General features: G+C 55.8%; 1 protein-coding gene across 1 annotated transcript in view; it reads left to right on the forward strand.

The window, feature by feature from the left end:
• The window catches only part of LOC118632089 (cadherin-23), a 335,260-nt gene that overhangs the window by 251,210 nt on the left and 60,687 nt on the right, over nt 1–23,363 (forward strand). Inside the window, exon 15 of the mRNA XM_036264847.1 lies at nt 23,118–23,182. Within this exon, the coding sequence (XP_036120740.1) occupies nt 23,118–23,182 (65 nt within the window). The remainder of the gene's footprint in view (nt 1–23,117; nt 23,183–23,363) is intronic.

Below are 23,363 nucleotides of genomic sequence, written 5' to 3' on the forward strand. Positions count from 1 at the left end.
TGTCCCAGCAGGTCAGGCGAATCTCCTGGCTGAGACGCCGTGGAGTGGGGGACACCACGCATACAGCCGTGGCCTGCCCCGGGCAGCCGTGTGGCCTGGACGAGCCTCGGGAGCCCAGCTCCTTGTTCCGCAGCGAGAAGATGGGGCTGGTGCGGCTTCGGGGCCTCGGCTCCGTGAGGCGCTCATTCCCGCTCACTGCCCCAGGAAAGGGGAGTCGCTCCCTTTAGTTTCACTCCCTGTGACACAGACAGGCTTGCTGCCCTTCGAGGGTCCCTCCCTCGCCCTCCCTCCAGAGCCCCCTGGCCCTGCCCCTCCTCCGCCCACCCTGTCTGGACATTTGGTGGACGTTCCGAGGCCTGCCCCTCCCTGCCCGCAGAGCTGACCAGCTTTTCCTGGGCCTCCCCGCTCCCCGCACCCACAGACAGCTCTGCTGGTCCCTGCTCCCTCCTCCGCCCACAGCAAATGCCGGACACCAGAAGGGAAAGGCATGTGGTGATGTCACTGCCCTGGGGGCTCCCACACCCACACACCCGCCATGCTGCTGAATGCAGCGATCTAACACGGCCTCTCCTGGATTCTGGGAACCTGATGGCCCAGTGAGGAGGTCAGGGGAGGCCAGTGCCCTTCGTCAGCCTCAGTGGTGTTCTCTGGTCCCTCCAGCCCCTTGCAGAGGGCACGCCGCCTTGCATTGCGCGGGGACACCTCTCCGCTGCATCAACCTCTGCAGGAGGAAACTTGGCTGAGGCAAGGCTGTGGAACCAGGGAGACCCGGGTTCAGATCCTGCTCTGTGAGCCTGAGCGGACGCTTGGCTGGGTCTAAGTCAGTCCCCAGAGTTCCTGTGGGGATGATGATAGTATCTGTCCCGTGATGAAGAGAAATGAGGTTTTCCGAGCACGTGGCACATGAGAAAGCTCTGGGTAGATGACTGATTGTAATGCTGTTGGGATTCTTCTCGCCATCTTATTCGAGGGTCAGTGGCTCCTAAACGTAGGCATCTGAGTTCCCGGATTGTCTGCCTGTGGCTCCAACTGGACGCCGGGTCCTCTGAAGGTGACACACTGGTTGAGTTCTTGTCTGTGCCCACCCTGGGGCCTGAACACTCAGGCCCAGCCTCAGGCAGCAGAAGACGGAGAAGTTGCACAGGACACAGGAGAGGACCGAGACTGGGAGGGAGGCAGCGGCAGAGGCCACAGGCGGTGGCCTCGTGGGTGTGTGGCCTGCACATTTGCTCTGGGGCCTGGACTTAGAAGGTCCCACACTTGGTTTGATGCTCTGCTGTCGCCATCTTTAAATTCTTAATTTTTGAACAAGGGAACCCATGTGTCGTTTTGCACTGGGCTTTGCAAATTACAGAGCTTGTCCTGACGGGGGGGGCCCCCCGGGAACTCGGTGGTTCTCCACCGGTTCCTCCGTCCCGCATGCAAGCAGCAGACGCCTGTTTTGTGTCATGCTCTGAGCAAGAGCCACGGGGCTTGTTCCCAGTCCTGCTGCTATATTAGAAAGCACCCCAAACTGGGCTGTAGACAGCAACAGCTGTTTTCTTACAATTGTGGATTCGGTGGGTCAGGAATACGGACCCGGCTCAGCAGAGGGCCCTTCTCTGCTCCTGGAAAGCTGGGAGTAACGGCCACCCCGGGGGGCCGCTCCCTCCCGTGTCCGGGCCTGGGCTGCTCCAGCTGGAGGACTGGCTCAGCTGGATTGTCCCCTGCGCGCCTCCACGTGGCCCCTCCACGTGGCATGGGCATCTCAGGCCTGGAGGTTCTGAGCAGAAGCACCTCAGAGGGGGCCTCTGGGGAACCAGCGTCCCAAGAGAGCCAGCCTGGAAGTCACACGGCTTATTTTGTGGTGAATTCTGTTGGTTGTCGTGACTCAGTGAGGCAAGTCAGAGTCAAGGGAAAGGGATGTAGATGCTCCCCCAACTCTCGGTGGGAAGAATGTCAAAGAATGTACACAGATGTAGATGTTCTGCAAGCGTACAGAGCTCATTCCCATTCTGTCCCCTCGGCTGAGATGTCGTATGTGAGCCTGGCACCAGGAGACTGCAAGTCCCTCTCCTCCGGATGTTGTGCAGAAGCAAGCAGAAGAGAGGAGGAGGAAGCCCTTCAGGTGCCGTTCTCAGCCCAGTGAGAGCGCTCCGTGAATGGGGGGGAGGGCGGGAGCAGCCTCATCCCCGCTGGCCCCAGTGCCCTGCACCTGGGTTGGCATTCGAGGCCCTCACGCCCTGGCCCTCGGCTGCTGTCCAGCCCTCTGCCCACTACACCCCTCAGCCCTTCTCTCCTGCCCGGCCGGGTGCCCCGGGCCCTGCCTTCGCTCACACTGCTCCCCTGTGAGCTCTCCGGCTCCTGAGACTCAGAAGCCTGCTGACCGCAAGGGCCAGCCCAGTCGGCCTGAGAAGAAGCCCTCCCTCCGGTGCCAGGCCTGAGCCCACTTCATCTGAGGTCTTCACCCTCCTCCCCAGCGCCCTGGTGCCCTGCACCTCACTTTCCCCAGCTGCTCTCAGCCTCATGTAGGGTTGAGGCTAGTGGCCTTTCCTCCCAACTCCACTGGGAACTTCTCGAGGGCGGGTGTTCCCCGCGGCAGTGTTCCCACCCCCAGGTGTGCGCACCGCGTAGTTCGACTCCTGGGTGCCTTCTGAGGGCCCTTCCTAGGTCAGGTAGGGGCTGGGGTGCAGGCCCCCAGCCCAGCAACAAAGGCAGGGGCTAGGAGGTACAATGGCCACGAGATTCCAGGATCCCTGGGCCTCCTGATCCTCATCAGGGCATGTGACTGCAAGGTCAAGGCTGACCGCACCCAGCTCTCTGCCTGGCTCTGCGGACAGGGATTAGGAGCTGACCCTGCCGCCTTGGCTGTTCCTGGCAGGTGGGGGCTGCTCAGTGACCCCCCAGGTCTCCACTGCAGAAGCCTTCCCCACTGTCTCCCGGAGCAGGGCCCCGCGCTCTCCTGGCCCCCCAGATGCCACTGCCATGCTCCTCCATTCAGTGACTATTTATCGGGGCCTGGAATGATGGCGTGAGCAAGACAAACGTCCCTGTGCATTCCGCAGGAGGACAGAGATGAGCAAAGACATTCAGAGCATGTCAGGTGGGAAGTGCCAGGGCTGATGGTGTAACTGTCTTCTCCGGAAGGCAGGCCTCTCACAGGTGAGGTTAGACAGAACCAGGGAAACTGGGGGGAGGGGAGGGGGGAAGGGCTGCCCCGGGCTGAGGGAGCTGCAGGGGAAAGGCGGTGGATACCCAGAGAGGAGGAGGCAGGGGTGACTGACAGGACAGACAGCCCATGGGAGGTGACTGCTGAAGAGAGACTTGATGGGTCACCGCTGCTTCCAAGTGGAGAAGGGGGGTAGGGCAGAAGCTGGGAGACAGGGTGAGAGAGGCTGGCTCCCACGCAGGTGGCAGTGGAGGCGGCAGGTGAAGGTTCGGGAGCACACCCTCTGCCCGCCCCCTGTCCCAGCTCACCCACAGGCCGGCCGGCTTCGCCATCCTCCTCCCCCAGCCCAGCAAGGTGTGTCCATCACATCTCCACCCGACCGCCAGGGGTGCGAGTCCTGCCTCAGCCTCTGGCCACAGTTGGCCTTGGCAGGTCACTAGCGGTCCCTGGGTTTCAGCCGCTATAAGATGGGAGGATACTTCGGATCTCAGCCGTGTTGTGGATCCCTGTGTGGGAAGGTCGTAGTCCCTGCCCACACACCGCAGACGCTGATAGTGGCACCAGCACCTGCCCTGCGTCCACCCAGTGCCCTCCCCCTCTCCCGCGGGCATCGGTTCAACTTGAATCTATAATTGTGTAATGCTGATGACAGAAATTGCCAACATGAATTATTAGTAAGTCTAGGAGATGACACAACCCAGTGACTAGGCCCCGCGTACAGACTTCAGCAAAACCCAACAGAGACAGGCAGGTGACCGCAGGGCCCAGTGGCAGCTGGACTTCCCCACTGACCTGGCCCTTGCCCTTCCCCCTGGCCCCCACCTCGCGCCCTCTCTCCCCACTTCCTCCTGACACTCCTCACCGGGGGCATCTTAATTGATCTCATTGTTCTTCAGTCCCCTGAGACCTGAGACTCCAGCTGTGCTTAAACAGAACAAAATCTCTTCCAATTTCCCCACCGTTTAAAAGAAAATTGAATTCTTTATCTGCAGCCTGGGGAGGGGAAGAGGGAAGCTAGAGAGAGGTACTATAGTAAATAGTATGTCTGTCACCCGGCCCAGCTCCCAGCCTGGCCTGGAAGGCCTTGTAGACACACCGTCCCCCATTTTGGGGGTGTCCAGGCTGTACTTGTGGGCACCTTTAATCTGCTCCTGGATTCATCCCCATTCGAGGGGCCAGCCCCGTGCGCCCGGAGCTGGGAGGAAGCTGAGCGGGCAGCCGCTGATTGACGGTCCGAGTTCCTCTGCCTGTCAGGCCTCGGTGCGCCTCCGCTGGGTTTATCTCTCTAATCTAAATATCAGTCCCTGAAATGCAATGGGAAGGAATGAGAGGTAGGACAGGCGCTAAGGACAGAGAGGCGGGGAGAACACAGCTGGCCGCCACCTGCCCGCCACCACCCTGGGCCTGGGAAGGCCCCAGCACAGGCCTGTGGGCTGGGAGGCCCCAGGGGCCACCTTGGTGGGCTCAGAGCCTCGCTCCCACCCCTCCCTGAAGTAGGTTTTCTAGGACCTGAAGGGCTGACGGTTCCCAGCCGGTTAGTCACTCCGCTAATTGATTTCTGACGGGATCTGACGCTCTGCTGCCTGCGGAGCCCTTGAAGCCCCCTCACTGTGCATCCGGGGGCCCCAGTCTTGGCAGGAGCAGCTCCGGTCTGCCACTGACCTTTGCCCCTTTTCAAACAAACAAACAAACCCAAAGAGGACGTTGTTGTTCATCATCATAGCCCTGGAGAGGGTGTTGTGAGCTTAGGAAATGCCAAGCATTTCTCAGTGTTATTCACCTCTTCTGTACCCACTATACAGAAGAAACGGAGGCCCAGCGAGGTTAAGTAACCTGCTCATGGCCAATCAGCTAGTAGGTGGCCAAGCTGGGCTTCAAACCTGGGTCTGTCTGACTCCTGAGCCCCTAGACCTCCCTCCTGTTCTCTGGCCATCCTCAGGTGCCCCTCCCACACCGGGCTCCAGCCTGTTGTTGGAATCCGCCATCTCCGGAGTCCGAGAGGATGGCTGAGTGCTGGCCTGGGACGTGGGAGCTGTTCAGTCACTGGGTACCTTGAGCTCCCGGGGCCTCCGCGTGCTCACCTGTAAAATGAAGGTGTTCTGCTGGACGCTCTCTAAGGCCCCTGGGGCAACAGGTGTGACCACCTGCCCCTAGACATTCTCCTCGGTACTAAGAGCCTGTGATTCCCACACTCTGAGCCTGTCAGTCACCCTTCAGTTGGTTAGTGGCTGATTGTTCCTGCTCAGGCAATGGCTCAGAGGACATCAAGAGGAAAAAATGGACCCCCTGGGTCAGGGGACAATGGGTAGCTATAGGAGTGGCTGGGCCCGAATGAGTTCATAAATGCTGCAAACCAAATGCCTCTGCAAAGTCCACCTGTGCCATGTGCTGGGACGGTTATGAGCCCTGGGAGAGGGTGACAGGAGGGAGAGCCCTTAGCAGCCACAGGGGCCTCGGCCTGAGAGTTTGTCTTGCCAGCAGTTGGGAGAAAGGCTGAGAAAGCAGAGAGGGGGTCTGGGTGGGGGGTTGGCACAGAGTTTATGGAGAAATTGAGCTGGGCCCATGGGTTTGGGGTGGTTTGATCTTGCACCATCTCTGTAGGAAGGATGACATCGGTGGTTCCTGCCAGCTTAATTCTGGAGTGGCTCAGAGTCCCGTATGCCCATTGGTTTATTTAGTGTTTTTTTGTTTTTAATTTTTTAACCATGATCCCTAATAAAAATTACATTTAATTTCATGACCCAGGACACACACTCGCACACATTTGTATCTAGAACAAAACAATATTTCCTTGCTACATGCAATACACTCTAGTATTTTCTGTTTTAGTCTAGATTTTATTTTTTATGAGAACTTTTACAATCTACTTACTCTCTTAGCGACTTTCAAATTTGCAATACATGTTATTCACTGTGGTCGCCATGTTGTACATTACCTCCCATGACATGTTTATTTTATAGCTGGGAGTTTGAACCTGTTGACCACCTTCATCCATTTTGTCCACCCACCTCTGACAACCACTAATCTGTTCTCTGTATCCAGGAGCTCAGTTTTGTTTTGTTTTGTTTTGTTTTTAGAGTCTGCATATAAGTGGGATCATATGGTATCTGTCTTTCTCTGACATATTTTACTTAGCATAATGCCCTCAAAGTCCATCCATGTTGTTGCAACTGACAGGATTCCCTTCTTCATGGCTGAATAATATTCCGTTGTATATATGTACCACATCTTCTTTACCTGTTCATCCATTGACGCACACTTAGGTTGCTTCCTTATCTCAGCTCTTGTAAATAATGCTGCCATGAGCAAGAGGCTGCAGATATCTGTTTGAGTTGGTGTTTTCATTTTCTTCAAATAAATAACAGAGGTAGAACTGCCTTTTCATTTTGTTGATGGCTTTCTTTGCTGTGCAGGAGCTTTTTCCTTTGATATAATCCCACTTGTTTACTTTTGCCTTTGCTTTTGGTGACAGACTCAACAAACCACTGAGATCAATGTCAAGGAAGTTATTGCTTATGTTTTCTTCCAGGAGTTTTATGTTTCCAGGCATTACATTCAAGTCTTGAATACATTTTGAGTTTATTCTTGTGTGTTGTATAAGACAGTGGTCCTGTTTCATTCCTTTGCAGGTGGCTGTCCAGTTTTCTGGACACTGTTCATTGAGGAGATGTCCTGTCCCCACTGTATATTCTTGGCTCCTTTGTTATAAATTAATTGATCATAGATCCATAGGTTTATTTCTGGACTCTCTATTCTGTTCCATTGATCTGTGTGTGTGCTTTTATGCCAACATCATACTGTTTTCATTTGTGACATGTTTTGAAATCAGGGAGCATGATGCCTCCAGCTTTGTTCTTCTTTCTCAAGATTGCTGTGGCTATTCAGGGTCTTCGTGGGTCCATACAAATTTTAGGAGTGTTTGTTCTATTTCTGTGAAAAATGCCATTGGAATTTTGATAGGGATTGCATTGAATCTGTAGATTGCTTTGGGTAGTGTGGTCATTTTAACAACATTCTTCCAAGCCATGAGCATGGAATGTCTTTCCATTTATTTGCGTCTTCCTCAATTTCTTTTATCAGTGGCTTGTAGTTTTTACCCTACTGTTTTCTATTTTATTCTACTAGATTTTATTTTTTTAATACTATTCGTGACCTATCAAATTAATTTCATGACCAACTAATACATGGTTACCTAAGTCTGAACATCTCTAGAAGGAGCCTTCTCTGCTTTACCATGTGATGATAATGATATCAACTCATGTTCCTCAAGTCCCTACTACTGGGGGCAGAGTGGCAAAGACCCAAGATTCCAGACTTAAACCTCTGAGGTTTATCCTGACTCAGCCATTTCTGAGCTGCATGACTTTGAATAGGTTCCTTGTATCAGCAATGACCCAGTTCAACTACCAGTGGTAGAAACCTCCAGACAAGATCAAAGTGTATTTCTCTCCTGTGTAAAAGCAGTTGAGAGGGGAAAGCCCTCTTCCCCACCATTCCTGGAGTATAAGCCTCATCTTCATGGCCCACGAGGGGACCACCCTTCACATCCGTACTCTCAGCTGCAGGGCGGAGGAAGTGAAGAAGGGCACTCTCTCCCTTTGAAGGAGACTTCCCAGAAATGCCTTGCAAACTTCTGCTTTCCTCTCATTGGCCAGAGCTTAGTCACGTGGCTGTTCCTGGCTGCAGAGGAAGCTGGGAAGCGTAATATTTTAGCCAGAGTATTGTGCCACCTAAAATTCACAGCTTCTGTTCATTTGAGAAAGGAGCATGGATGTTTAGTCTCTGCCAAATAACCTCTGTGTGCCTTTGTTTCCTCTTCTGGAACATGGTGATGATGGTAGTTCCTTATAGACTTGTTGTGGGGGTTCAGTGAGACAATACATGAGAAGAATGTAGCACAGTACCTGACACAGAGTAAGTGCTAAACAAATAATTGCTACTAATATTAAGTGTCTGGCACCAAACTAAGTCCCTTACGTGCGAAATCTGATTGACTCCCCACAGCACCCTGGTGAGGTAGAAATTAGCCTCCTCATAGTGTGGATGGGAGCACTGAGAGTCAGAGGACTTAGGGGTTTGCTAGAGAGTACACCTGTGGAAGGGGCGGAGCTCAGGCATGAACTCTATCTCTAGACTGCCAAAGCTTTCCCTTAACACCTCGAGGAGACTAACCCCTCCCTGAGAGCTGATGAAACTGTGGGACCTCCCTTCGCCTGCCCACCGCCTACAGAGGGCTCCCCCTTCCCAAGGAGAAACAGGACCAGGACAAGAGGCCCCTTTAGACATTTATTATAATGAGACCTACAAACTTGGGGTCGGAAGATCAAGGTCTTCGATTCACTGAATGACCCTGGCCAAACCCTTTTCTCTGCAGGCCTCCATCTCTCCATCTGCAAAATGGAGAGAATGCTGCTGAACCCTTTCTCCTTCCTGGGGACTTTTGTAGCACAGTGTTTTGGCCAAAGTGTTTAGAGCTCCTTGGGATGCAAGTTTTTATAAATGAGATCTGCTGCTCACCTCTTGGTGTGTTTCTCAGTTTGTTAGAACATTTTGCCCACTGGGAGTGGGGTGGGCAGAGGAATGAAGGAAACCCGATGTCTGTGGACAGGGGGAGTTCTCGGGCACAGGTTTCCCGGCATACCCTCCCCACGCGGCGCTCACACGCAGCCTCTGTCTTGCCATCACGCCCTGGGCTGGACTGACCCAGGTGAGTGAGGGGCTGGGGCTGGGCTGCAGCCCTCTGCTCCTCTCAGAGATCATGGGTGATTTATAGTTTTTGCATCGGACTTTGACCTTAATTTTTTCCTTCGTTGTGGGGCTATAAAATTCATTAGGGACCCTTGGGCGAAGTGATGGAGATGTCAGGTGGGCAATCATGTGGGTATTTAATCTATCAGATGTGTGGTTTGCCATTTAGGGAGACAACAAGAGAATGTGGAATCAATAGGTTCATTAGTCAGTAGCACGTGCCAGGCCAATCAGTGCCCGCCAATGGCAGCAAGCGTGGAGCGGGGTATGCCACCCACGTTCCAAGTCACCTTCGAGTGAGGACATGTTCTGGCTCATGGGTAGGACTGGCCCACACCCAGGTACCTCTCCCACATCCCCACGAGACCGGGAGCCTGTTACCTCCCATGGGGGCGGGGCAGAAGAGGGAGGGTGGCAGACAAAGGGTGGGTGCGGGGTGAGACCTGTGATGGGGAGGCGGTCCCAGCTGTGGTTTGGCTGCACCCCCAGGGGGTTGATTGGACTGTCCTTTCCTCCTCCTCCTTCCATCTCTTCCACACACAAGGTCCCACTTAACCGAGCCTCAGCCTCAGTGTCTGTCCCCACGCCTCTCCGGCACCCTCCCCTTCTCAGCCGCTCCACATAATCCCAGCTTGATAACTGGCCCCAGAGAGGTCCATGTCCCTCCTGATTGTGAATGTCTCATTCACCCCTAGCCAGCTGCCTCCCTCCTTCTCCCCGCATCCTGGGAAAATGGCTTTCTGCGTCCCAGCTCTCTGTTTGATGGTCAGATGTGATTTTTTTTTGTAAGTGGCTCAGTGGAGTCTTCTCAAACCCCAGAGCGAGAGAATGGACAGTGCTGCAAACGGGTGAGGAGTGGGAGTGGCCTTTCCCTTTGCTTTGTCTGTGTGGGCGTCCGAGGGACAGACTGTGGGCCGAGCCTGTGCGCCTGTGAGGACGGGAGCATACTGTCTGGCTCCGCGCGTGTGCCTGGCGGCTCGCCAGGGGCCCGTGTCTGGGGTCTGGCCCCTGGCACGCAGACCCTGAGACAAGGATTCTGGGGCAGGTGTTTACTTGGAAAGTGACTCCAGGAAACTCAATTGGGGTGGGACGTGAGATAAGTCACTGGGGGCATTGTGAAGCCAGGTACCACAAGGGGGACTGCTGGGGAGTCTGGGGGGAGAGGCTGTGCCTGCGTCGTCCCACCTCGGGACACGCGATCCTTCCGCTCCCGGGCCCACGAAGTGAGGGCGGCTTCCAGGGACAGGGACACCCCATCGTGCCAGCTGCTTCCCTGAGGAAGAAGCCCGCAGGCTGAGGCGCGGGTAGTCCCTGGCGGGTGGAGGTGAGCCCAAGGCTTGTGTGTGGCACCACCCCGCAGCCCCTCCAGTGGGGCACCTTCTGCACCCGTGAGACCAGGACAGTGGTAGTATTTATCTCCTAGAGGGGTGGAAGGAAATGTGCCGATCCACAAAGATGTCTCCGAATAATGCTTGGAACCCAGTAAGGACTAAGGCATCAGCTGTTGTTGCCATTTTTGCATTTATCATCAGCTGGAGTTGCTTCATCTGTAAAATGGGATTGTGAACCCTATCTTGATGCTTGTCGTAGGACAAATTAGGGACAGATCATGTCAGGTCTCTTGCACAGTGCCAGGCCTGCCACTCAGCAAGACGGTGATCTCAGTCATCCCAGTTATCTGAGGGGACCCCACACTGCTCCTGCAGGCTGACTCCCTTGCATCTCCCAGCAGGGGGCCAGGAGACCGCTAGGCTGCTGCTGGCCACCCTGACAGCCTTTGACATCCCCATAATTGCTTTCCCATGATGACTCCTTTAAGCACTGAGCTGCTGGCCAGAGCAATTTGCTCTCCATCAATTTTTATTTCCAGGTTTTAAAATAAAATAAAGAGAAATAAAGGGGGGTGGCGGAACCCAAGAACAACTACCGTGGCTGCAGTAACAAACAAGCTGGGAACCACGCCCTGAGAGCACCTGTCAGCACCTCTTCCCCCCTCCGCAGGCCTGGCTCCTGCCAGCGCACCCCCTCCTGCAGGGCCCTCCGCAGGCCTGGCCCCTACCAGCGCACCCCCTCCTGCAGGGCCCTCCGCAGGCCTGGCCCCTGCCAGCGCACCCCCTCCTGCAGGGCCCTCCGCAGGCCTGGCCCCTGCCAGCGCACCCCGTCCTGCAGGGCTCAGTGCTACTTCCCTTTCCTCCACTTGGCTGGTTGCTGGGGGTCGGCAGCTAGAAACAGCGCGGTCAGAATTGGGAGTTAGAATACTAATACTGCTCCGCCTGGAGATGTGGGCCATGTGCCAGGCCTCGCTCAGAAGCCCTTCCCTGTTGCATTTTCTCTAGTCCTGACCACCGTCCCAGTGAGTCCGGTGGCGTTGTTAACCCCACTTTACAGAGGAGGAAACGGAGGCTTCCGGTGGGTGTTACTGCAGTTATTCCTTCTCCTGTTCCGCTGGTCTCTTCTTCCTCCTTCCTCTTCTCTCCCCTCCTTCCTTCTTTCTCTTCCTTTTCCTGTTCCTCTCCTCTGTACCTCTTCCTCCCACTTTCCTCCCCACTCTTCTCTCTCCCCCTCTTCCCTTCCTCCTGTGGTTCCGCCTCCCACCCCATTATCCTTCTTCTGGTGTCCTTCCCTCCCGAGAAGTCCATCTCCTGTTTTTTGCTGTTGGCTTGTCACTGGCAAGAGGACCTCATATATCATCATATATACTCTCCTCACTCATTCATTCACACCCTATTTGTTGAAGGCCCGCAGCCCTGGGATCCACGGGGGACAAGGCAGACTCGGTTCCTGCCACATAGAGCTTACATTCTAGTGGACGGAGATAGGCAGTAACATGTGCTCAATGCCCCTGCCAGAACCATGCCCTGCTCCCAACCACCTCCATCCACCAGCATGGCCTCCCAGCCCCAGCTCAGGCCAGGCACCTCCCAGCATGCCCCTGACCATCTTGTCCAAGCCTCTCGCCACTGCCCAGGAAAGCGCCATGACTACCTCAGCTCCTAGTTCTGTCCCAGAGTCTGTTATCCAGCAGCAGTCAGCGTGTGCATTTGCAAATGCAAATACATTTACAAGGGTAAAGGAATTCCTGTTCGCTGAGTGGGGTGGGGAGGAGCATTCCTAGCAGAGGGATGCTAGCGCCAAGGTTGTGAGGCAGGAGGAACGAGCTTGGCTTGTGAGGACCCTGAAGACTGAAGGAGGACCAGAGTAATGGAGCGATGAACAGAGGTCAGAGCTGCAGAGGCTGGCCCATGTCGGGCCTCGGGGGCCATGGCAGGCAGCTGGGATTTTTATCTTAAATGCTCTGGTTGTCTTCAAAGCTGGTGAGTGGTGTCTTGTCTAGTCAGCTTCTCCCTCTGGCACTGGTGAAGGATGGGCTGTTGGAGCCAGAGCAGAAGCAGGTAGGTCCGGACCAGTCCGAAGGCTCTGCAACCTACAGGCGCCAAGCCCAGTGTCTTCCTCAAAGTCCTACAGTTGGATGGCTAGGGCAGACGCTGGATCAGAACCCAGATCACCTTGTCCCATTTTGGTGGTATTCTCATGATTCAGCACTTAACCACAAATCCTTTTTGAGGCCCTTTGTGCCTGGTCTTATACTGTGCCCCCTGCCCCAGGAGACGCACATTTCTGACCCTGCAGGAGCAGATAGTCGAGCAGGGATAGTAAGGAGGCCTTTTCTAAAAGATGCTCTGGACACTTCGTTTTTATTAAAGTATAGTTGACATACAATGTTATATTAGTGTCAGGTGTACAACATGGTGACTCTACATTTCTGTTATGATGTGATCACCACAGTAAGTGTAGTAGCTAGTGCCATCTGCCACCACACGCAGCTCTCATAGCTATGGTGATGCTATTGACTATTTTCCCTACGCTGCACATGACAGCCTTGTGGCGTCTTCTGTTTGTTTTTTTGTTTTGTTTTGTTTTGTTTTGCTAACTGGGAGTTTGTACCTCTAGTTCCCCTTCACCGTTTTCACCCAGCCCCCCACACCCGTGCCTCTGGCAACCATGAGTTTAATCTCTGCATCTATAAGTCTGTTTTTGTTTTATTTGTTCATTTGTTGCTGTTTTTTAGATTTCACATATATAAGTGAAATCATATGGCACTTGTCTTTCTCTGACTGACTTATTAATCACTTAGCACAATGCCCTGTGGGTCCTTGAACAAATGGAAGATTTCCTTCTTTCTTATGGTTGAGCAATATCCCACGCATATATTACCTCATCTTCTTTACCTCATCTACTGATGGACACCTAGGTTGCTTCCATACCTCGGCTATTGTAAATAATGCTGCAGTGAACATGGGGATACATATATCTTTTCGAATTTGTGTTTTTGTTTTCTTCAGATAAATACCCAGAAGTGGAATTGCTGGATTGTATGGTAGTTCTGTTTGTAATTTTTTGCAGAATCTTCATATTCTCCATAGTGGCTGCACCAATTTACATTCCCACCAGCAGTGCACAAAGGTTCCCTTTTCTCCTCATCTTCACCAGCACTTGTTATTGTGTTGACTTTGCAATAATAACCATTTTGACAGGTGTGAGGTGATATCTCATTGTGGTTTTGGTTTGCATTTCCCTGATAAATAGTGACATCGAGCATCTTTTCCGTATGTCCGTTGGCCATCTGTATGTCCTCTTTGTAGAGTGTCTGTTCAGATCCCCTGCCTATTTAATTGGCATGTATGGCAAGGAGGCTTTGGCACAACTTCCGTGCGGTTGGTTGTTCGTTGTAGAGGAGACAGGTTTGAGAGGGATTCTGAGGCCTTCTCTGTACTCAGGATCGTAATTGACTAGTAATGTCTGCCCCGGGCATGGGTGTCCATCCCAGGTCCCCACCACCAGTTGGGTCACTACCCTTTCCGAACCGGCCTCCCACTCAGCTTCTCCACCCTCCTGTGTGCTCCGAGCCCCTGTCCGTGGCCCCCAGCCCCAGTGGCCCCGGTACAGCCTCCGTCTAAGGCTTTCTGAACTCAGAGGACCAGAAGTAGGGCCCAGGGGCTCTCCTGAGTGCGCCTCTCTTCCTATGCTCCACCGCCTCCCCACGATCCCTCTGGCATCCCACTGTCCCCCCGCTGGTACCAGTGCCCGCCTGCAGCGTTCCCCTTACCTCCTACAGGGTACAGCGCCGCCATGTCCTCGCCCCCTGGACTGTGCCCTTCTCCCTGGCCCAGCGCACTTACCTCTGCCCCCAGCACCCACCACGCCCTCACCCATCATCTCTGCCCTCCTCAGGTTAGAGAGCTTCCTTCTGAGACGACAGGGAAACTGAGGCACCACACATGTCCCCAGAAGTGCGGGGCAGACTAGATGGCGTTTCCCAGCCGTTAGCTTTCCCCTCGCACCCCTGAGGAAAGCTGAAATCCTCACCCACAGCACATGGGCAGGAGTGTGGGAACAGGGGAGAGGCCCAGGCCTCATGGGTCTAATCAAGACGAGTGGGCGTCACCCAGCCTCTGGGCTTCCGCGCTCCTCCAGCGGGCCCCCTCTCACCAGCCACCTCAGTCCCCAGAGCTTGCAAGAGCGCACTTCATCTCGTGTAGTTTAAGGAGTTCCTCAGAGGGCGCAGCGAATGATGAATGTGGAAAGCATTACCCGCGAAGCGCCGGGGCTCCGTGGAGCTGTTTAAAAATGCATTCTCCCATGTAAATTTCTGCTCCATCAATCCTTATGACATGTCAAACATTGCTATTGTTTCCTGAACAAATTGTACCGCGTGCCCTTCTTCGCAGATCTGTGCATGGGAGCAGAACTGCTCGCCAGCGCCTGCAGCCTGCGCCGTGGCGGGGACCCGGGGCGGCCGAGGAGGCAGCTGGGCCCGCCGTGCTGCAGAGCAGAAGCCCCGTGCAGGGTGTCCAGGCGAGCGTGCGTGACGAGGGTGCGGGCACGGCGGGGAGTGATTGAGTGTGTGCCTGCCCGTTGCCAGCCTGCGGGGAGAGGCACACAGGTGGCTGGGGAGGGAGGTGGAGGGGCCACAGGGGCTGAAATGAGGGGTTGGGTTGCATGAGACTGAAGGTGGTGTGAGGACGTGTGTCTGTGTGTGGTGTATAGTCTGGATGGGATCTACCTGAGCCAGACAGACAGGAAGAGAGCTTTCTATGACAATACGTGGGGACAGGCGGTGTGGGGGCTGCCTGAGACTCAGAGAGAGGAAGAAAGAAAAGGTGTGTGTGTGTGAGGGGGTGGTAGGGAAGGATGAGGACATGGGAAAAAATAATACACAAGAACAAGACTTTCAAGCTACGAAGAAGGGTAGAGGATGTTTCAAACAGAGAAGAGGACACCTGTCCCCAGGGCGAGGTCAGATTCCCGCTGCAGCAGCACCCTGTGCAATCAGAATACCGGTGCAGCAGCACCCTGTGCAATCAGAATACCGCTGCAGCAGCACCCTGTGCCGTCAGAATCCCGGTGCAGCAGCACCCTGTGCAATCAGAATACCAGTGCAGCAGCACCCTGTGCAATCAGAATCCCGGTGCAGCAGCACCCTGTGCAATCAGAATCCCGGTGCAGCAGCACCCTGTGCAATCAGAATCCCGGTGCAGCAGCACCCTGTGCCATCAGAATCCCGGTGCAGCAGCACCCTGTGCCGTCAGAATACCGCTGCAGCAGCACCCTGTGCCGTCAGAATACCAGTGCAGCAGCACCCTGTGCCGTCAGAATACCGCTGCAGCAGCACCCTGTGCAATCAGAATACCGCTGCAGCAGCACCCTGTGCCGTCAGAATACCAGTGCAGCAGCACCCTGTGCAATCAGAATCCCGGTGCAGCAGCACCCTGTGCCATCAGAATACCGCTGCAGCAGCACCCTGTGCCGTCAGAATACCAGTGCAGCAGCACCCTGTGCAATCAGAATACCGCTGCAGCAGCACCCTGTGCCATCAGAATCCCGGTGCAGCAGCACCCTGTGCCGTCAGAATCCCGCTGCAGCAGCACCCTGTGCCGTCAGAATACCAGTGCAGCAGCACCCTGTGCAATCAGAATACCGCTGCAGCAGCACCCTGTGCCGTCAGAATCCCGGTGCAGCAGCACCCTGTGCCGTCAGAATCCCGGTGCAGCAGCACCCTGTGCCGTCAGAATCCCGCTGCAGCAGCACCCTGTGCCGTCAGAATCCCGCTGCAGCAGCACCCTGTGCCGTCAGAATCCCGCTGCAGCAGCACCCTGTGCCGTCAGAATCCCGCTGCAGCAGCACCCTGTGCCGTCAGAATACCGCTGCAGCAGCACCCTGTGCGTCGTCGTCGTTTGGAGGGAGAGATGGGAGGAGCCAGAGAAGGTGGAAGTCTGGTGGGTGCAGAAGCCCAACATCAGCAGATGGGCGTCTGTGAGGCCGTGATGAGGGACAGCTGGGAAGTGCAGGGACACATGGGGGCAGGTTGTGGGCAAGGCAGAGACCTTGTAGGGGGGTCCTCGGTCCAGGGCAAATGAATGGAAGAGGGTGAGCGTGAGTGACTGTTCATTGTGAAAACAAGCTGGGTCAGAGGGGGCTCTTGGGAAGGGACAAAGAGAAAAGAGGACCTGACCACTGTTGGAATGATGGCCCCCTGAGAGTAGGCATGAGCTATCAGGTTGAGCGTCAGAGGGCAGGGAGCTGGGCTGAACACAGAGCCCTGGCATATAAGTTAAAGGGAGAGCTACATCTGGAGGGTGCTGGGTGAAGAGCCCTGGCTGGGTCGGGAAGGGTACCCACACAGCCCGCCAGGTCGCCCTCACCCTCAGCAGGTGACAGCCTCCCCAGTCTAAGCCCTGAGCCCCATGAATGCAGCAAGACCAAGTTTGGAGCAGGAATGGGGGGCCTTCTTTGAGGACCAAGGGTCTTGGCTAAGGGCCTGCCTCCTGTGTTGCTGGCACAGCCCATGTTGCTGGAGCCACCCTCTTGGCAGAGGCTGGGGAAGAGCCACTGTGAGAAGGAGAAGGCTGCCTGTGGTCAGGGACCCGGTAGGAGCACCCTGGTTCCCATGGCTGAGCTCTCTACCCCAGCCCCACCAACAGGGATGCGGTTGATGGTTGAGTTCACATCCCAGCCCTGTGGCTGTGTGACCTTGGGCAAGTTGATTAACCTTTCTGAGCCTTGTTTCTCTCTGTCTGTAAAATGAGGGTAATATTCGTACATAAGGCTGTTGGGAAGATGGAATGAAATACAGCATAAGAAATGCTGGGCAGAGCACGGCACATGCTCGAAGGGAAGGGGCACCACCTGACAGCCAGGGGAATGATGGGCATCCGTGACTCGGGCCTGGCCATTCCGGGGATTTGACTGTTCCCCCACTGCAGGTTCACCTTGTCTTAACCTTTGGAATATCCCCCCCGTGTACATTTTTTTTCTCTTTCTGTCAGCAGAAGAAAATTACAGTTCTGCCGGCATTGTCCATCACGAAAATAAGCACTTGCCGATGCAATTATAAAGGCCCAAATGAGGGGGTTCGTTTTGCTGGTGATGCCAGTGTTGGGAAGAATCAGAGAAGATGCCTTATAAATCAGGCCCTGGGCAGTGGCCAGTCCTGGTCCCCTCTCCTGTGTACGACCATGGGGATGCAGGCGACCGCTGGCCCGTCTTCCTGGGCTGTGGACAATTCTGCCAGGACAGGCTGATGGGGGCAGCACAGGGGTTCTGAGCCCCCTCCAGGCCTCAGTGCCTGCAGGAGGGCAGTTCTTACCAAAAGCTACCGGGGTGTCTTGGTGTCCAGCCTGTGACTGGACAGACCCTAACACACCTGGCCAAGGAGAACTCTTTTCCAGGACTGGTCCATCTGCAATAGCAACCCAGGCACCTGCCCGCCCAATGGCTGCTTAATTTTCTCACCGTTCTTACTAGTCAGTCTGAAATTGCTGTTTGGTTGTTTCTCTCCTCCACTGGCTGTCCCCCTTTCCCACTGTAAGTCACATCCAGCGAGTGTTGTCATGCTATGGCTGTGACTCCAGTGCCTGGCACAGTAGCTGGCCCACTGGAGAAGCTCAGAAGACATTTACTGAACATGAAAGTTTCTTCCATGGGGTTCCAAGCGTCCTCCATCTGCCTGCCCCTCCAGACCCTCCCTGCCCTTCTCACCGACTCTGCTAACGTCCGGAGAAGCGACTCATGGCCCATCCACTGAGTCCCCGCCCTCAGGGTTTGGCCAGTAGGAGGCTCTACCCAGCTCAGCGCTTGGGAGGCCGGTACCCCCGCCATGCGCCTGGGCAGCCGGAGCAGCCTCCCTCTGGCTGCTCGCTGCCCACCGTGGTGTCTGCCGATAGCAGGCTCAGCCGCTCAGGCGGAAGATCAAGTTGGTGCTGTGTGGCTGACAACAGGAATTCCAGGTTTTACTAAATTTGACAAAGGTTTTCAGCTCTGTGCTGAGTACACAGGATACAAAAGGAAGTTGGGTACAGGCTTCTCTGGTGAGCGCAGGAAGTGGGGGTACGCAGGCTGCTTTCCGTATGGCACCTCGTGCCCGCACTCTGGAACAGGTGCAGCCAGGGGCTCTCAGCTCGAGGACAGCGAGTGATCAGGGGTTCCTGGGGGGCATTCGGGGCGGCTGGAGTCTGGACAGCAGTCACAGGGAGGGGCTGTGCAGCCAGGCCATGGAGGAGTGGTGCACAGGGAGACGTGGGTGAAGCCCACCACGGCCCGCTGGGCTGTGCAGAGCCTGGACTCCGGGTGCTGGTCTGGAATTAGCTCAGCAGCAGTGGGGAGTACCGAAGGTGTGGGAGCAGAGGAAGATCGTTTCAGCCACTGGTTTTGTCTTCGTGCCCTGGGCCTCTTGTGCGCCTTGGCAAGCAGTGAACCGTACCCGTGTGTGCCCGTGAGTGAGTCCAGCCTGGGAGGACAGCGGCACAGGGGCAGGGCCTGCAGCACGGCTGAGGTGCTCACCTGAACCTGGTTTGGCGTTCCTGAGAGTTGGCAGGCACAGTATGAGAGCCACCAGCCTGGCCATCCGACTGGCCTGTGAGCCCCCAGAAGTACCCTGCAGAGAGATGGCCTGCGCGTCCCTAGAACACGCAGAAGGAAAGGTGTTCCTGGCATGAGAAGGACGTTTGTTTTCACAGCACAGGCCCCTGGCCGCTCCTAGAGTGAGCTCAAGGGCCGCTGTCTGTCTGACACCTGATTCGTCTGTTGGTCTTCCAGCTGCTCAGGCAGGCAGCATACATATTCCATTGATTTCCAGAGAGTGGGAGGGAGGGAGGGGTGACTGAGAGAGAAACATGGAGGTGAGAGAGAGACATTGATTGGTTGGCTTCCGCACGCACTCTGACCGGGGCCAGTGATCAAACCTGCAACCCAGGTATGTGCCCTTGACCAGGAGTCAAACCCGTGACCCTCTGGTGCGTGGGCCGATGCCTGGCCAGAGCACTGGATGGTTTTAAACACGGGGATTCAGAAGCCAGCTCTGCCACTTACCAGTCGTGAGACCTTGGGCACGTTACTTAGCATCATCGTTGCTGTTAAAGGCAGAGAGCGGGGCTTACAACAGTACCCTCCACGTAGGGGTGTGGTCAGAGGTGAACAATGTGTACGTTAGTACTGGGCTGTAGGTGTGGATGCCAGTGTAGCAGTAGGTGGCAGAGGTGTCCGGAGCTTGCCTGAGCCACGCTGTGTCCAGGCCCCATGACCCCACCCTGCCCCCAGGGAGCCACAGTTCAGTGGGGCGAGAAACAGCCGGTCAGCCCGCAGCTTCAGCCCCCAGTGCAACGGGGCGGCGATCGTGCAGAGCCCAACCCAGCTTTGGGAAGTCGGAGAAGACAGGAGCGGATGCACCAGCCAGAGGGAGGCAGCAATCTATGCAGATGGGGCAGAGCCGGGAGGCGCCAGCGCCAGTCAGGTCCAGCCTGGGTCCGAGACAAGGCTAGCTGGCACAATGGCTGGAGTTCAGGGCGGGAGACACGCAAAAGAGGAGGGACTGTCCCTGAGGGCTCCAGGGAGCCTGGAGGGCCTTCAGCAGCACTGCCGAGTGGCTGGATTTGCTGCCTCCTCCTGGGCACTGCAGCCTGGTGCTGGCCCGAGGGAGGCCCTCCTGGGCACAGGGTTGCCCCCACCCTGGCAGGGGCACAGACGCAGCTTTTCATCTTATTATTCTGCTTCATGCGTTTGAAAAATGAAAGTTCTCCCTCTCCCCTTCACCAGCACACATATTTCATACGGTCATTAGACAGTGGCACTGAAGGACTCACAAATCTTCCCTGGTCAGCGGCGGCGGCCTGGGCGGGCAGCAGAGGCCCCCAGGGAAAGGGTCACTGTGGGCGCTATGGCTGTGCCCAGCCCCCTGGGCAGGAGGTGGGGCCTGGGGGTGGGGTGGGTGGAACAAGGGCAGCCACCCATGTCTCCAGAGAGAAGAAAGTTCTGTCTTGTCCCCAGGGGCTCAACACTGAATTTCTCTCAGCCTCAGCTGCTCCAGGCCCCAGGGTGAAGGGCACTGTACCAGGGGACCGCAGGGGTCCTTCCTACCCTGACAGCCCAAGGACAATTCTGGAGAGCACCCAGGGTCCGGCTGTGACCTTCACGGCAGGGAAGCCCCTTACGCTGTGCCCCTGGCCCCTCACTTCCTGCATGGGCCCAGCCCCCTCTCTCGCCCTGATCCCCTCCACACTTCCGAGTTACTCCCTCCCCACCTTTTCCTGGTCCCCTTCTCTGTGCCCCTCCTGTTCCATTCCCCCTCTCTCTCCCTTTGAGTCCTCTCTCCTCCTGTCTTTGCCCCCATCTCTCCACCAGCTCCCTGTCTTCTCTTCACCACCCTCTTCGTTCGGTATTTATTCCTTCACTGCTGGGTGCCAGGCACGTCCACGCTGGGAGGTGAGCCCGGCAGCTGTGGCCCTGACCTCATGGCCACCCCAAACACGTTCCTCTGACCTGAGGGGTTGAGGCCCCAGGGGGCTGCTGTTTGGTCGCACAGTGAGCTGGGCTGTTGACACTAGGCTGGAACTGGGCTTCCCACAGCATACTGACCCCTCGCCAGGGGCTCATGGCGTCTGGTCAGCTCTTCCCCAGACCACGCTACAGGTATTGTAGTCTAGTAATAGCAGACAAGGTGAGGGTCATATGTCAGTGGAATGGAAGGGAACGTTGGGGCTCCTCGCCTCCCCTTCTTCTCTGGTCCCTGGAAGGGGAGGGGTGAGGTGGGCTTATGAGGAGCTTTGCTCTCCTCTCCCCTGGAATAGCCAAGCGCCCTTGCCTCTGAGGGCACGCTCTCTTCTGGGTTTAGAAGCAATAACATGGAGACTACGAGCATGGAAGATGGCCCTGGGTTCAAATCGTTGCTCTGCTCTCTGTTATTAGCTGTGAAGCTTTGGGTGAGCCATTTACCCGCTGTGTGACTCAGCTTCCCTGTCTGTAATAGGGTTGTAATGAAGATGAAATATGACACGTGTAAGGTGCTCGATGAACAGCAGTGTTGAGCGCGTGGCGAGGGCACCAGGGGAGGGTCCGTCCTGGAATCCGTCGGGGTTGGAGGGTGGATCACAGAGCTCGACGTCTGCCTCTTCATGTGTTCAGTACGCGTCCCCTGAGGGCCTGGGCTGTCCTCGACGCCTGCTGGGGCGGCGGGAGGGCAGAGGCCTGCGGTCTCCCGCAACACGGCGGACCGCGTGGGAAGTGGGCACAGGAGGCAGTCCTTCCGCAAGTGCGCATGTATCAGACGGCCGCGCCGCGCACCCTGAGCACACGTCGTGATACCTCAGCAAAGCGGAAAGGAATAATGAAATCAACAGGAAAAGGTATTGAAACATTTTTAGCAGCTCAACTCTTTCCAATTATGATCCTACAGAGAATCTCCGAGTGGAAAATAGATGTAAGTGGAACCAAGGTCAACCCAAGGCCGTTCCCGCCTGGCGTCTGGTGGCAGCCTAGGAAGGGAACAGAAGCCACAGTGCCTGGGACAAAGTGTGTGCTTATTAATTAACTATTGAGTGGACGAGTAAACTGTGTTATTTAGCCTGCACTGTGGACTGTTCCATGCCAGGGACAATGCAGAAGCTAAGAGGTCCCAGCCACAAAAGCCAAACTGTCTCTAGAACTGCCCTCACCCCGGAGAAGGGAGGAGATGGAGATTAGCCTCACTCAGGGGAACTGAAGGAAGGAACCCCAGGCTGGAAGTGCGGGTCCCAGCTTCTGCCCAACTCTGCCTGTAACCTGCCCACGACCTGGTGTGGTGACAGAGTCACACTGGGCCTCACTGGGGCCGGCCTCAGTTTTGTGATGGGTGGAAATGTCTGCTTCCTCACGTTGTGACGGTTGTGAGGACAAGGTCAGGGCATGACAACGTGGATGGTCTTTGAAGATGTAAAAGCTATGATGACACAGGCTGGCGATGGTCACCGTCATCGCTGTCGTCAGCACCAGGCACACCTCTTCCTCCAGTCGCTCCTGACCACAAGCCTGCGTGAAACAGGTCTGCTGGACTCACAGACCACACTGGTGGGGAGGGATGTCAGCTTCAGGACTCGAGAGCCACCAGGACTCGTTCCCTGCCTTCTAGCTCTCCTGGGGGCGCCTTCCTCCCCGCCCCCAGTAGCTCCCAGTTCCCTCTGTCCCAGCTGTTCTGCGTCAGAGGGAAACCTTGACCCCCAGCAGCCATGAAAGAAATTCCAGAGAAGAATTCTACTAGCCCAGCTGCAGTCAGGGGCCACTCCCAGCCCAGTCCCTACGTCGTGGGCAGAGCAGGCATCTCCCACGCCGACCACTTGTTCAGGCAGAGAGCGGTGCCAGAGAAGGGGGTGAGGTGGGCAGCAGGCTGTGTGCAGCAGAAGTGGTTGCCGGTCAGGTGACAGTCTGCCCTTGCATGCAATGGGTTATTCCCAGAGTTCAAGAAGGGGACACCAGAGATGCCCCTGAGGTGCCTCTTTCACTGGGTAGCACCTGACTCGGAGTCTTTAGATCTAGGGAGAATAACCAGGAGAGTCCAGCAGATGCTGAACCCCTTCACCTTTATTTGTGATACTTCTCGAACTGACAGGTTATGACACCAAGTCCCCGAGGATCTGCAGAGAATAAGGCTTCCTGGCCTGGCAGGAGGCCAGGAGGGGTGGTTTCACAAAGTCAGAGATTTAGGTAAAAGATCGAGCTTCTAGAACTGGGCTCTCCCGTAGGAATTTAAATAACTACTTGTAACTGGTGGCCACCATTCAGCTTCATGGCTCTAGAAACGTGGCCGGGGCCAGAGGAGTTGCTCGGAAGAACACGGCTTGCTGCCAGCCGGCCTGGGGCATCGAGAGCCTCAGCTGGGTCTGGCAGTGATGACTTCTTGTTCTCATCTTTGCAGGCAACGGACAATGACGTGGGCACCTTCGGGGAAGTCAGCTATTTCTTCAGTGATGACCCTGACCGGTAAGACCCTGCCCCAGCTTCTTCAGAGTGGCCCTCTGCCACGCTCATGATCGGGAAACTTCTCAGTGCCCCGGAAGGGCGCTGTGCCCCCAGGGCTAGGGCACTGGCTGGAAGAGGGAACCCAAGGGCGCCGTTGCTGGTTTGGCCCTGATTGGGGGACAGTCTGGCTCAAGTCCCCTCA

This window comes from Molossus molossus, unplaced genomic scaffold, assembly GCF_014108415.1.
Source record: "Molossus molossus isolate mMolMol1 unplaced genomic scaffold, mMolMol1.p scaffold_m16_p_17, whole genome shotgun sequence".
Lineage (NCBI taxonomy): Eukaryota > Metazoa > Chordata > Mammalia > Chiroptera > Molossidae > Molossus > Molossus molossus.